This window comes from Ranitomeya variabilis, chromosome 5 (assembly GCF_051348905.1).
Source record: "Ranitomeya variabilis isolate aRanVar5 chromosome 5, aRanVar5.hap1, whole genome shotgun sequence".
Classification (NCBI taxonomy): Eukaryota; Metazoa; Chordata; class Amphibia; order Anura; family Dendrobatidae; genus Ranitomeya; species Ranitomeya variabilis.
Genome location: NC_135236.1, coordinates 104484266 through 104496730, shown reverse-complemented (window position 1 = coordinate 104496730; position 12465 = coordinate 104484266). Strand labels below are relative to the sequence as shown.

General features: G+C 45.9%; 1 protein-coding gene across 1 annotated transcript in view; it reads left to right on the top strand.

Annotated features, from left to right (window-relative positions):
- Positions 1–12097, top strand: part of PCYOX1 (prenylcysteine oxidase 1) — a 74960-nt gene extending 62863 nt beyond the window's left edge. Inside the window, exon 6 of the mRNA XM_077263088.1 lies at positions 11358–12097. Within this exon, the coding sequence (XP_077119203.1) occupies positions 11358–12010 (653 nt within the window). The 3' untranslated portion in view covers positions 12011–12097. The remainder of the gene's footprint in view (positions 1–11357) is intronic.
- Positions 12098–12465: the final 368 nt, after the last annotated feature.

Here is a 12465-nt window from a genome sequence, read left to right as displayed (position 1 = left end):
TAGCCATTAGTTAAGAGGCTGCATGGGGTTGCGTTCATCTCCACTTTTTATACCTTACTGCACCAGGGGGTTGTAGGAGGTGGGACAAAAATTTTGAAGATTCTCTGAATGGGAGAACCTGTTCTTAAATAATATAGTAATATAGTAATTTGAGAAATTGGACTGTTACAGATGTGTTAACACCGAATATTCTTGTTTTTTTTTTGTTTTTTTTTAAATATCCTTATTTCTCCTTCGCCTCATTGGGGGACACAGACCATGGGTGTATGCTGCTGCCACCAGGAGGCTGACACTAAGTATTACAAAGAAAGTTAGCTCCTCCCCTGCAGTATACACCCCTCTGCTGGCTCCCAGCTAACCAGTTCTTGCTTAGTGTCCGTAGGAGGCACACGGACTGGTCTGCTATTCAGACCCAAAGAATCTTTTTACTTTTACCTTTTACCGGACGAAGGGGGCGACGGATTCTTTCATGTTCCGATCTCCCCCGAACCAACAACAGGCGAGCACGGGAGTTTCACCTCTCCGTATCCTCTCCTGCGACGTGGGAAGCCACTGCCTGAGCTGATTCTAGGGGCGACGGGCCCCTTCATGGGACCGATCTCCCCCCTCCATTATCAGACGAGCACTGGAGTGTCACCTTCAGTATCCTCTTCTGCAGCCAGGCCTATTGCCGGACATTCTGCCCTGCCCACCAGGTTTTACCCTCGGCTGTTCAGAGGCACAATCCAGTGTGGCGTCCGAGCAGCCCCCACTGCACCACCACTATTAAGAGTGGATGGTACAAGGAGGCGGACGGTTCCTCTCCTCCTCCCTAACAAACGGATGATGGATTGAGGTTTATCCCTACACCGTCCACGCTGCACAGAACAGCGCTGAAACCCACATCCGCGGCGGCTCCATGCCGGGACACGCAACGTTGGTGAGTGGATCCATCTTCAGAGGGATATCCATAAAGGCGCAGGCAGCCTTAGCCACTTTCCTGTGGCCCACCTCTCTGAGGTAACGCTCTGGCCGGCTACAAAAATTTAGCCCCTGGCTTCGGCCGATGTGTAGGCCGCATCCCGGAAGTCTCCTGAAACGCCCCGCTGGTGTCGCCCGCCTGCTACAGAAATTTGGGCCCCGGCTTGGGCCTATTCAGCATCGTGTCCGTCGCTCCGCCCCCCGAGTTGGCGCTTCTCACTCTCTGCGAGATTTTATCTACTCTGCAGCTCACAGTGGCCATCTTGGTCCACCCGGCCGGCTCACACTGAGGCAACGATTTTTAGCATTAACCCCTTCCCGACATTTGACGTACTATCCCGTCGAGGTGGGGTGGGCCCGTATGACCGCCGACGGGATAGTACGTCATCACCGATCAGCGGCGCTCACGGGGGGAGCGCAGCCGATCGCGGCCGGGTGTCAGCTGCATATCGCAGCTGACATCCGGCACTATGTGCCAGGAGCGGTCATGGACCGCCCCCGGCACATTAACCCCCGGCACACCGCGATCAAACATGATCGCAGTGTACCGGCGGTATAGGGAAGCATCGCGCAGGGAGGGGGCTCCCTGCGGGCTTCCCTGAGACCCCCGGAGCAACGCGATGTGATCGCGTTGCTCTGAGGGTCTCCTACCTCCTTCCTGGCTGCAGGTCCCGGATCCAAGATGGCCGCGGCATCCGGGTCCTGCAGGGAAGGAGGTGGCTTACCGAGTGTCTGCTCAGAGCAGACGCTGGTAAGCCTGCAGCCCTGCACAGCAGATCGTCGATCTGGCAGAGTCCTGTGCACACTGCCAGATCAATGATCTGTGATGTCCCCCCCTGGGACAAAGTAAAAAAGTAAAAAAAAAATTTTTCCACATGTGTAAAAAAAAAATAAAAAAAAAAAAAAATTCCTAAATAAATAATAATAAAAAAATATATATTATTCCCATAAATACATTTCTTTATCTAAATAAAAAAAACAAAACAATAAAAGTACACATATTTAGTATCGCCGCGTCCGTAACGACCCAACCTATAAAACTGCCCCACTAGTTAACCCCTTCAGTAAATAACGTAAGAAAAAAAAAAAAAAAACGAGGCAAAAAACAACGCTTTATTACCATACCGCCGAACAAATAGTGGAATAACACGCGATCAAAAAGACTGATATAAATATCCATGGTACCGCTGAAAACGTCATCTTGTCCCGCAAAAAACGAGCCGCCATACAGCATCATCAGCAAAAAAATAAAAAAGTTATAGTCCTGAGAATAAAGCGATACCAAAATAATTATTTTTTCTATATTTTAGTTTTTATCGTATAAAAGCGCCAAAACATAAAAAAATGATATAAATGAGATATCGCTGTAATCGTACTGACCCGAAGAATAAAACTGCTTTATCAATTTTACCAAACGCGGAACGGTATAAACGCCTCCCCCAAAAGAAATTCATGAATAGCTGGTTTTTGGTCATTCTGCCTCACAAAAATCGGAATAAAAAGCGATCAAAAACGGTCACGTGTCCGAAAATGTTACCAATAAAAACGTCAACTCGTCCCGCAAAAAACAAGACCTCACATGACTCTGGAGCAAAATGTGGAAAAATTATAGGTCTCAAAATGTGGAGACGCAAAAACTTTTTTGCTATAAAAAGCGTCGCTGGTTTCACACTTGCGTTTTTGTCTGCAGCGTTTTTTGCACAAAAAAACGCATGCGTTTTTTCCCTATATTTAACATTGAAAATTTTTTTCTGCATGCGTTCATTTTCAGAAATACAACCTGCAGTATTTTCTTACGTTTTTAAGCACATGCGTTTGTTTGCGTTAAAAACGCATGCATTTTTTCGAAAAAAAACAGAAAACACACTGAAAAGCCACCCACCACCATCAAGGTGATAAAGGGATCCAAACCCTAACCCTAACTCTACCCCTAACCTCACCCCTAACCGTTTAATGAACATTTTCTGACAGTCATAGTGCCACGTATTTCAGTGCCACGTATTTCAGTGCCACGTATTTCAGTGCCACGTATTTCAGTGCCACGTATTTCAGTGCCACGTATTTCAGTGCCACGTATTTCAGTGCCACGTATCACGTATTTCAGTGCCACATATTTTAGTACCACGTATTTCAGTTGCACGTATTTCAGTGCCACGTATTTCAGTGCCACGTATTTCAGTGCCACGTATCACGTATTTCAGTGCCACGTGTTTCAGTGCCATGTATTTAAGTGCCACGTATCACATATTTCAGTGCCACGTATTTCAGGGCCACGTATTTCAGTGCCACGTATTTCAGTGCCACGTATTTCAGTGCCACGTATTTAAGTGCCACGTATCACATATTTCAGTGCCACGTATTTAAGTGCCACGTATTTCAGTGCCACGTATTTCAGTGCCACGTATTTCAGTGCCACGTATTTCAGTGCCACGTATCACGTATTTCAGTGCCACGTGTTTCAGTGCCACGTATTTAAGTGCCACGTATCACGTATTTCAGTGCCACGTATTTCAGTGCCACGTATTTCAGTGCCACGTATTTCAGTGCCACGTATTTCAGTGCCACGTATTTCAGTCACGTTTAGGGTTAGGGGTAGGGTTAGGGTTAGGGTTAGGGCTAGGGTTGGAGGTAAAGTTAGGGTTGGGGCTAAAGTTAGGGTTAGGGTTTGGATTACATTTACGTTTGGATTAGGGTTGGGATTAGAATTATGGGTGTGTCAGGGCTAGGGGTGTGGTTAGGGTTACCGTTGGGATTAGGGTTAGGGGTGTGTTTGGGTTAGGGTTTCAGGTAGAATTGGGGAGTTTCCACTGTCCAGGCACATCAGGGGCTCTCCAAGCGCGACATGGCGTCCAATCTCAATTCCAGCCAATTCTGCGTTGAAAAAGTAAAACAGTGCTCCTTCCCTTCCGAGCTCTCCCGTGCGCCCAAAAAGGGGTTTACCCCAACATATGTGTTATCAGCGTACTCGGGACAAATTGAACAACAACTTCTGGGGTCCAAGTTCGCTTGTTATCCTTAGGAAAATAAAAATTTGGGGGGCTAAAAATCATTTTTGTGGGAAAAAAAAATGTTTTATTTTCACGGCTCTGCGTTATAAACTGTAGTGAAACACTTGGGGGTTCAAAGTTCTCACAACACATCTAGATAAGTTCCTTGGGAGGTCTAGTTTCCAATATGGGGTCACTTGTGGGGGGTTTGTACTGTTTGGGTACATCAGGGGCTCTGCAAATGCAACGTGACGCCTGCAGACCAATCCATTTAAGGCTGCATTCCAAATGGCGCTCCTTCCCTTCCGAGCTCTGTCATGCACCCAAACAGTGGTTCCCCCCCACATATGGGGTATCAGCGTACTCAGGACAAATTGGACAACAACTTTTGGGGTCTAATTTATCCTGTTACCCTTGTGAAAATACAAAACTGGGGGCTAAAAAATCATTTTTGTGAAAAAAAAAAAAGAATTTTTATTTTCACGGCTTTGCGCTATAAACTTTAGTGAAACACTTGGGGGTTCAAAGTTCTCAAAACACATCTAGATAAGTTCCTTGGGAGGTCTAGTTTCCAATATGGGGTCACTTGTGGGGGGTTTGTACTGTTTGGGTACATCAGGAGCTCTGCAAATGCAACGTGACGGCTGCTGACCAATCCATTTAAGTCTGCATTCCAAATGGCGCTCCTTCCCTTCCGAGCTCTGTCATGCGCCCAAACAGTGGTTCCCCCCCACATATGGGGTATCAGCGTACTCAGGACAAATTGGAAAACAAATTTTGGGGTCCAATTTATTCTGTTACCCTTGTAAAAATACAAAGCTGGGTGCTAAAAAATCATTTTTGAGAAAAAAAATAAAAATTATTTTCACGGCTCTGCGTTATAATCTGTAGTGAAACACTTGGGGGTTCAAAGCTCTCAAAACACATCTAGATAAGTTCCTTAGGGGGTCTACTTTCCAAAATGGTGTCACTTGTAGGGAGTTTCAATGTTTAGGCACATCAGGGGCTCTCCAAACGCAACATGGCGTCCCATCTCAATTCCAGTCAATTTTGCATTGAAAAGTCAAATGGCGCTCCTTCCCTTCCAAGCTCTGCCATGCGCCCAAACAATGGTTTACACCCACATATGGGGTATCATCGTACTCAGGACAAATTGCACAACATTTTTTGGGGTCCAATTTCTTCTCTTACCCTTGGGAAAATAAAAAATTGGGGGCAAAAAGATAATTTTTGTGAAAAAATATGATTTTTTATTTTTACGGCTCTGCATTATAAACTTCTGTGAAGCACTTGGTGGGTCAAAGTGCTCACCACACATCAAGATAAGTTCCTTAGGGGGTCTACTTTCCAAAATGGTGTCACTTGTAGGGGGTTTCAGTGTTTAGGCACATCAGGGGCTCTCCAAACGCAACATGGCGTCCCATCTCAATTCCAGTCAATTTTGCATTGAAAAGTCAAATGGCGCTCCTTTCCTTCCGAGCTCTGCCATACGCCCAAACAGTGGTTTACCCTCACATATGGGGTATCAGCGTACTCAGGACAAATTGTACAACAACTTTGGGGGTCCATTTTCTCCTGTTACCCTTGGTAAAATAAAACAAATTGGAGCTGAAATAAATTGTGTGTGAAAAAAAGTTAAATGTTTATTTTTATTTAAACATTCCAAAAATTCCTGTGAAACACCTGAAGGGTTAATAAACTTCATGAAAGTGGTTTTTAGTACCTTGAGGGGTGCAGTTTTTAGAATGGTGTCACACTTGGGTATTTTCTATCATATAGACCCCTCAAAATGACTTCAAATGAGATGTGGTCCCTAAAAAAAAATGGTGTTGTAAAAATGAGAAATTGCTGGTCAACTTTTAACCCTTATAACTCCGTCACAAAAAAAAATTTTGGTTCCAAAATTGTGCTGATGTAAAGTAGACATGTGGGAAATGTTACTTATTAAGTATTTTGCGTGACATATGTCTGTGATTTAAGGGCATAAAAATTCAAAGTTGGAAAATTGCAAAATTTTCAAAATTTTCGCCAAATTTCCATTTTTTTCACAAATAAACGCAAGTTATATCGAATAAATTTTACCACTAACATGAAGTACAATATGTCACGAGAAAACAATGTCAGAATCGCCAAGATCCGTCAAAGCGTTCCAGAGTTATAGCCTCATAAAGGGACAGTGGTCAGAATTGTAAAAATTGGCCCGGTCATTAACGTGCAAACCACCCTTGGGGGTGAAGGGGTTAAGGGGGCACATCCACTCTACATCAAGGCATTAAACGCGCAAGTATTCTCCCTTCTTAAAGGCACATGTAGTATTGTCTGGTTTTAAAAGCGCATGTCCAGTATTGTCTGTTCTTAAAGGCGCAGGTCCAGTATTGTCTGGTCTTAAAGGCGCATGACCAGTATTCTCTGTTCTTAAAGGCGCATGACCAGTATTCTCTGTTCTTAAAGGCGCATGTCCAGTATTGTCTGGTCTTAAAGGCGCATGTCCCGTATTGTCTGTTCTTAAAGGCGCATGTCCAGTATTCTCTGTTCTTAAAGGCGCATGTCCAGTATTGGCTGGTCGTAAAGGCGCAGGTCCAATATTGTCTGTTCTTAAGGGCGCTTGCCAGTATTGTCTGGTCTTAAAGGAGCATGTCCAGTATTGTCTGGTCTTAAAGGCGCATGTCTAGTATTGTCTGGTCTTAAAGGCACGTGACCAGTTTTCCCTGGTCTTAAAGGCACATGACCAGTAGGCCCTGGTCTTACACACTTGGCCAGTATGCCCTGGTCTTAAAGGCACATGACCAGTACGACCTGGTTTTTAAAGGCACATGACCAGTATGCCCTGGTCTTAAGGGCACATGACCAGTATGACCTGGTTTTAAAGACACATGACCAGTATGCCCTGGTCTTAAAGGAACATGACCAGTATGCCCTGGTCTTAAAGGAACATGACCAGTATGCCCTGGTCTTAAAGGCACGTGACCAATATGCCCTGGACTTAAAGGCACATGACCAGTATGCCCTGGTCTTAAAGGCACGTGTTCAATATGCCCTGGACTTAAAGACACATAACCAGTATGCCCTGGTCTTCAAAGCATATGACAAGTATGTCCTGGTTCTTAAAGGCACATGACCAGCATGCCCTCCTCCTAAAGGCACAAGACCAGTATACCCTGGTCTTAAAGACGCACGACCAGTATTCCCTAGTCTTAAAGGCGCATGACCAGTATTTACTGGTCTTAAGGGCACATCATCAATCCGAAGCTGGTCACCCTAACTGAGCTCTGGAGATTTCGCCACTCATCCCCTAACCGCAACCCATGGTTTTCTCAGACCAAGAGATTGAATCCCTCTGTGAACCCTCTGTGGCTCGGAGTGCTCGCAGGACCGAGATACATGGTCCCTCTCCTACATGGGAGCGTCTGCTAGCAGGGGCCGCAAGTGTTCTAGAAAAACGTACAGGCGTCTGCAAAACGGAAGTTTTTCATTTCCTAATCTCTCCCCCATGATTTGTTGAGAACAACGCTGAATATGGATCGCATATTGCCTTGGATTGCAAGACCTTCAGAAAAGGAGGGACTCTCCTATTTATACCATCAACAAATCGACGAGCAATTCACTGGACAGAAGCCGCTAAGTAGGTTGCCATACCTGGTCTGATTTTTATGGGCGACGGGTCCTTTTAAGGGCACCGATTCCCCCCACATCTTCAACAGACGAACACATGCAGTGTCGCCTCCATGTATCCTCTTCTGCATCCAGGCCTAATGCCAAACAACCTGCCCTGTCCACCCGGGGACCTCAACTCTGGGGATGTACAGAGGCACACATCTTTGGCGTCCGAGCACCCCCCTTTGTATCAATTTAGGGGATGATGCAAGAAAGCGGACGATTCCTCTCCACGTCCCTGTTAACAGAATGGTGGATCGAAGGTTCCTAATTTTCTACTCTGCACGAAGATGGCAAGAGGCCTGCTGGTTGCAGCCCCGCATTCTGCCACTTGGCAGTCTAACCGGGTGGAATTTCTTGTGGTATACCTACCAGTATCCCTGCCCAATGTATCATCAATTAAAAAACCACAGACGGTCGGATAGCAAATCTGGTTCGTTCCGTCTTGTGGCTTCGGGTTCAGCGCTCTACCCTTCTTTAGCACCACATGATGTTGCTTGACCAATAGTCTCCTGGTCAGAGACCTTATCTACTTCAATTCAAATCAAATCTTCTGAGCGGGAGACTAACAAGGGATCGTATTTTTTCTACAGACCCATCCAGCAGTAGAAGCATTGTCCTGGACAGTCTAGATCTAAGAGATCTTGGTTTCACGAAGGAGAAAATGAAAAGTATGATCATTCCTGGACCTCAAACTTCTAACAACCTTTGACAAGGCCCTCCTTTTTCAGATGCAGTTCCTCCGCTCAGCCATTACTTCAACAAAAAAAAAAGAAAAAGTGGAGTTTTCTGGCATCCTTCGACATTTGGTTTTCTTACCCTCACATGCCTACTTTTTTTCCCCTCTACAATTATCTCTTCTCCTTTCCATTCGCGAACAGCATTTTCAAGTCACGACCTCGCCCTTCAGCCTGGCTACCGCACCACAGTGGTCGCAACGCTCATAGCAGTTGTCATGTGCTTCTTGCACCCTAGAAACATGGTCGTCCTGCCCTACTTGGTCGACTTTCTAGCCGCTCTACAAGGACTACGCTAAGTCGTCTATATCACTTGCAATACCCTCTCACTTGGGCTAGCAGCTAAACTTAGACAAGTTTTTTCCTCATTCCCAGCCCAGCAGATCCTCTTTGACGATGATCCTGCACAAGAAGGATGGTAATTCTCTCTCTCGAGTCAAGGTCGTGGCCCTTCAACACGGAGCTTGTGCACTTGATCACTCATTCCCTCGGTTCATTCAATTAGCTAGGAGGGTTCTGAGCAATAAGACGAAAACGGAAGTAGTTTTCTTTTGCTCCGCTCGTTTTCAGCAAGTCAATCAGGCTTTCAAAAGGTAGTCTCTAAGCTCCTTCCTCATCCAGAGCCTTCTTCTGGTCCAATGGTTATTAGGGATACCAATGCCCGTCTTCTTCTCCCGATCATTTCTCTGGGGATCCGAACAGTACGGCTAATCCTACAGCAGGTCCACTGCCCTTAGGCGGGTCAACCATCCGTCTTCAATTTGGATAATGCCACGGCTGTGCCATACGTCAATCATCTCGCAGGTACCCACAGTCAAGCGCCATGGCCGAGGTACCTCGCACTCTCTGATGGGCTGATGGGCCGAGATCTATCATTCGGTGATCTCAACAGTACATGTCCCTGGAGTAGAACACTGGGCGGCTGACATATTCAGCCGTCAGGGTTTTCTCCTCATGTGAGTGGGAACTTCACTCGGAAGTCTTCCTTCACATCTGCCTTCACTGGAGTACTCCAGATGTAGGTCGGATGGCGTCCAAGCTGAACGCCTATGTACTCCAGTTCATGGTTTGGCTTCAAGATCCAAGTCCATCGCAGTGCATGCTCCGTTTCTTCCACGGTACCAATTTCCATAACTCCTCTTCCACTACGTCTTGAGATCTTTTTGGAAGCAGAAAAGGCCCCCAGTGATCCCGGGAGACCCGCACTGACCATGTCAGGTTTTCTCGCTTGCGGTACTAGTATTTCTCCGTCTTATTTCGTCAAAACTGGAAATATGGACCTTCTCGCAGGGAGCCTTCACCTGTAGTTCTTCCCTACCGCGTACCGTTAGATCTGGGGGACCTTAATGGTCCTGGGGATCTTACAGTAGACTCCTTTTTCGATCCAGAAAGACTTTACTATCAGGGAACGTCACTCCCCTTTTTTCTCTGCGTTCTTGTCATCCTGATGAGTCTTCAGAGCTTGCCACTCTGTTCCTTTCAGTCTTTTTTCCTTATTACCATCAATGCTTCGTTGCCCTCAAGCCATCCCCTTCCCTCGTTGCCAAGGTGGTTTTGTATTCCCACTGTTGCAGGGGCATCGTCCTCTCATCTCTTTCGGCTCCAGTCCACACAACGGAATGGGTTCTCCATAATCTGGAAGAAGTGAGTGCTCCAAGTGGGTACGTATCGAGGACGACGTCCTTCCGAAGGTTGGACACTTTGCTTGGGCTTCTCGATGGTAAGTAGGCTTCCCGACAGTCACAGGAAGGGTTTAGCCGTGTTCATCGGCCACGTTAGCCTGGTGGATTCTTTTCACCATCCAGGAGTCCTTCCGTGCTAGATGTTAGCCTATCTCCCTGTCTCAGGGCTCTAGGCACCAGGCGTCGGCAAGCACGACCGCAAGCTTGCGAATTCCTCCAGTCCGCATGCATTCTTGAAGCACTATAATTCACACACTTCCACAGATGTGAGTCTGGGCAGGCGGACTTTGCAGGCCGCCTTGGCGCACTTGTAAGTAGCGGTTACACGGCCTGATCTGATGTTGTCCCCACCCAGGGACTGCTTTGGGACGTCCCATGGTCTGTGTCCCCCAATGAGGCGAAGGAGAAATAGGGATTTTTGTGTACTCACCGTAAAATCCTTTTCTCCGAGCCATTCATTGGGGGACACAGCTCCCTCCCTATTATTAGTTGTATTTGTTTTTATCATTTGATATGTTATACTCTCATATATAATGTGACATGCTATACGCTTATATGTTGTTATTGATCTCCTACTGCTTTTGCACCGAACTGGTTAGCTGGGAGCCAGCAGAGGGGTGTATACTGCAGGGGAGGAGCTAACTTTCTTTGTAATACTTAGTGTCAGCCTCCTGGTGGCAGCAGCATACACCCATGGTCTGTGTCCCCCAATGAATGGCTCGGAGAAAAGGATTTTACGGTGAGTACACAAAAATCCCTATTTTTAGATAAGGAAAAGGGAGGGGCAATTCATTTTGTGAATGTGGCTGGGCATCATGGGAGTACCATTATGTTGGAGGTTGGGGCCATCAGCAGGCCCCCGGCTGTCATAGCAAACTATTAGCACCTCACAATCGCCTCACATGGATGCCCCTCTTGGATTGTGCAATTTAAAATACAGTTCTTAAAGATTGAGAGCAGAATTTAAGAGTTAGCTCTAATCGCTGCCGTTTCAGGAAGATGGAGGCTGTATAAGAAATATATGGTGCGGGTTGACATCCTCAGCCTGCGCCAGAACTCCCCTACCCCTCCAGCCAGCCACCATTATGGAACTTTCATTCCTATATTAAATAAGATATATAAAAATAAAAAATATATATAATTAGAATACATTGTGCAACTGGCTTCCAAACCCCATTTTGGGATGGCACCTTAGGAGTTCAGAAAGTCTATTCCAAGGAGCCGAATTATCGATTATGGTTCAATCTGTAGTTTCATTCCGTACATATGAATGTTCATGTTTGTGCTTCTATATCCATCTTTCATTATTTTGTTAATTATTTGCCATTTTATTTCAGGAGATACAGTGAAACTGTATGAAGTCAATTATGAGACTGACCAAGGGCCCTCACTAGGCTTGTATGATATTGTAGTCATTGCTACTCCACTCGCTAAGGAAATTACCAACATTAAATTCCTCGATTTTGACCTACCAATCGAGGCCTCCAAGCCATACCATCAGACGGTAGCCACCTTTGTTCACGGACAGATCAATGCTTCTTTCTTTGGTTACCCGAAGCCATCGCAATTTTCTGTATCAGAAATATTAACTACTGATGCACCCAAACTCTTCATCAATAGCATCGGCGCCGTGTCTCCTGTGAAACCAGAGTCTGAAAGTCCCAAGTCCTCTGATACCAAAGTCTGGAAGATCTTCTCGCCGGAGCCCCTCACTGATGAACAGTTGCGTCTCTTGTTCGAGTCCTATCATGCAGTTATTGTAAAGAAATGGTTGGCTTATCCGCAGTACAACCCTCCCGAAAAATTACCCCCTATAATATTGCACCATGACATTTATTATCTGAACAGTATAGAGTTGGCAGCCAGTGCCATGGAGATGTGTGCCATCTCCGCCAAGAATATTGCCCTTTTGTCGTACCACCGCTGGTATGGGCAAGATGGACAAATCGACCAAGAGGATCTAGCCGAACGTCTGAAGTCCGAGTTATAATTTTGTTTATTTTTACTAAACATCATCTGTGATCTTTTCACCTAGAAACCTGCCTGATATGATGTTGAATGAAAAAGGCCAATTCTGCCAACTTTTTCTTTATTTAGCTGTAATTCTGCCAGTCACTTGCCCACGATGCTTGTGTCTGTGTTGTCGTGACACCTTACCTAAAAATGGTTAAAGGTCTGCCTTTCGAAAGACATTGCTATAAATGCCTGGTGGATACAGGTCATACATTTCTCTCAAAAACAAGGGTCCACTGACTCGCCTGTTCTGGGAGGTGTTTGACCACCAAGGGATCTTGTTCTGGAGATGCCTAGATACAGGTCTCACCTCTGGATATGCTATAAATGCCTTTCATCGGACAGCCCCTTTATCTCTAACCTGCCATCACCAATCCATCTGTGACTTAAGGCCCCGTCTCACATAGCGAGATCGCTAGCGAGATCGCTGCT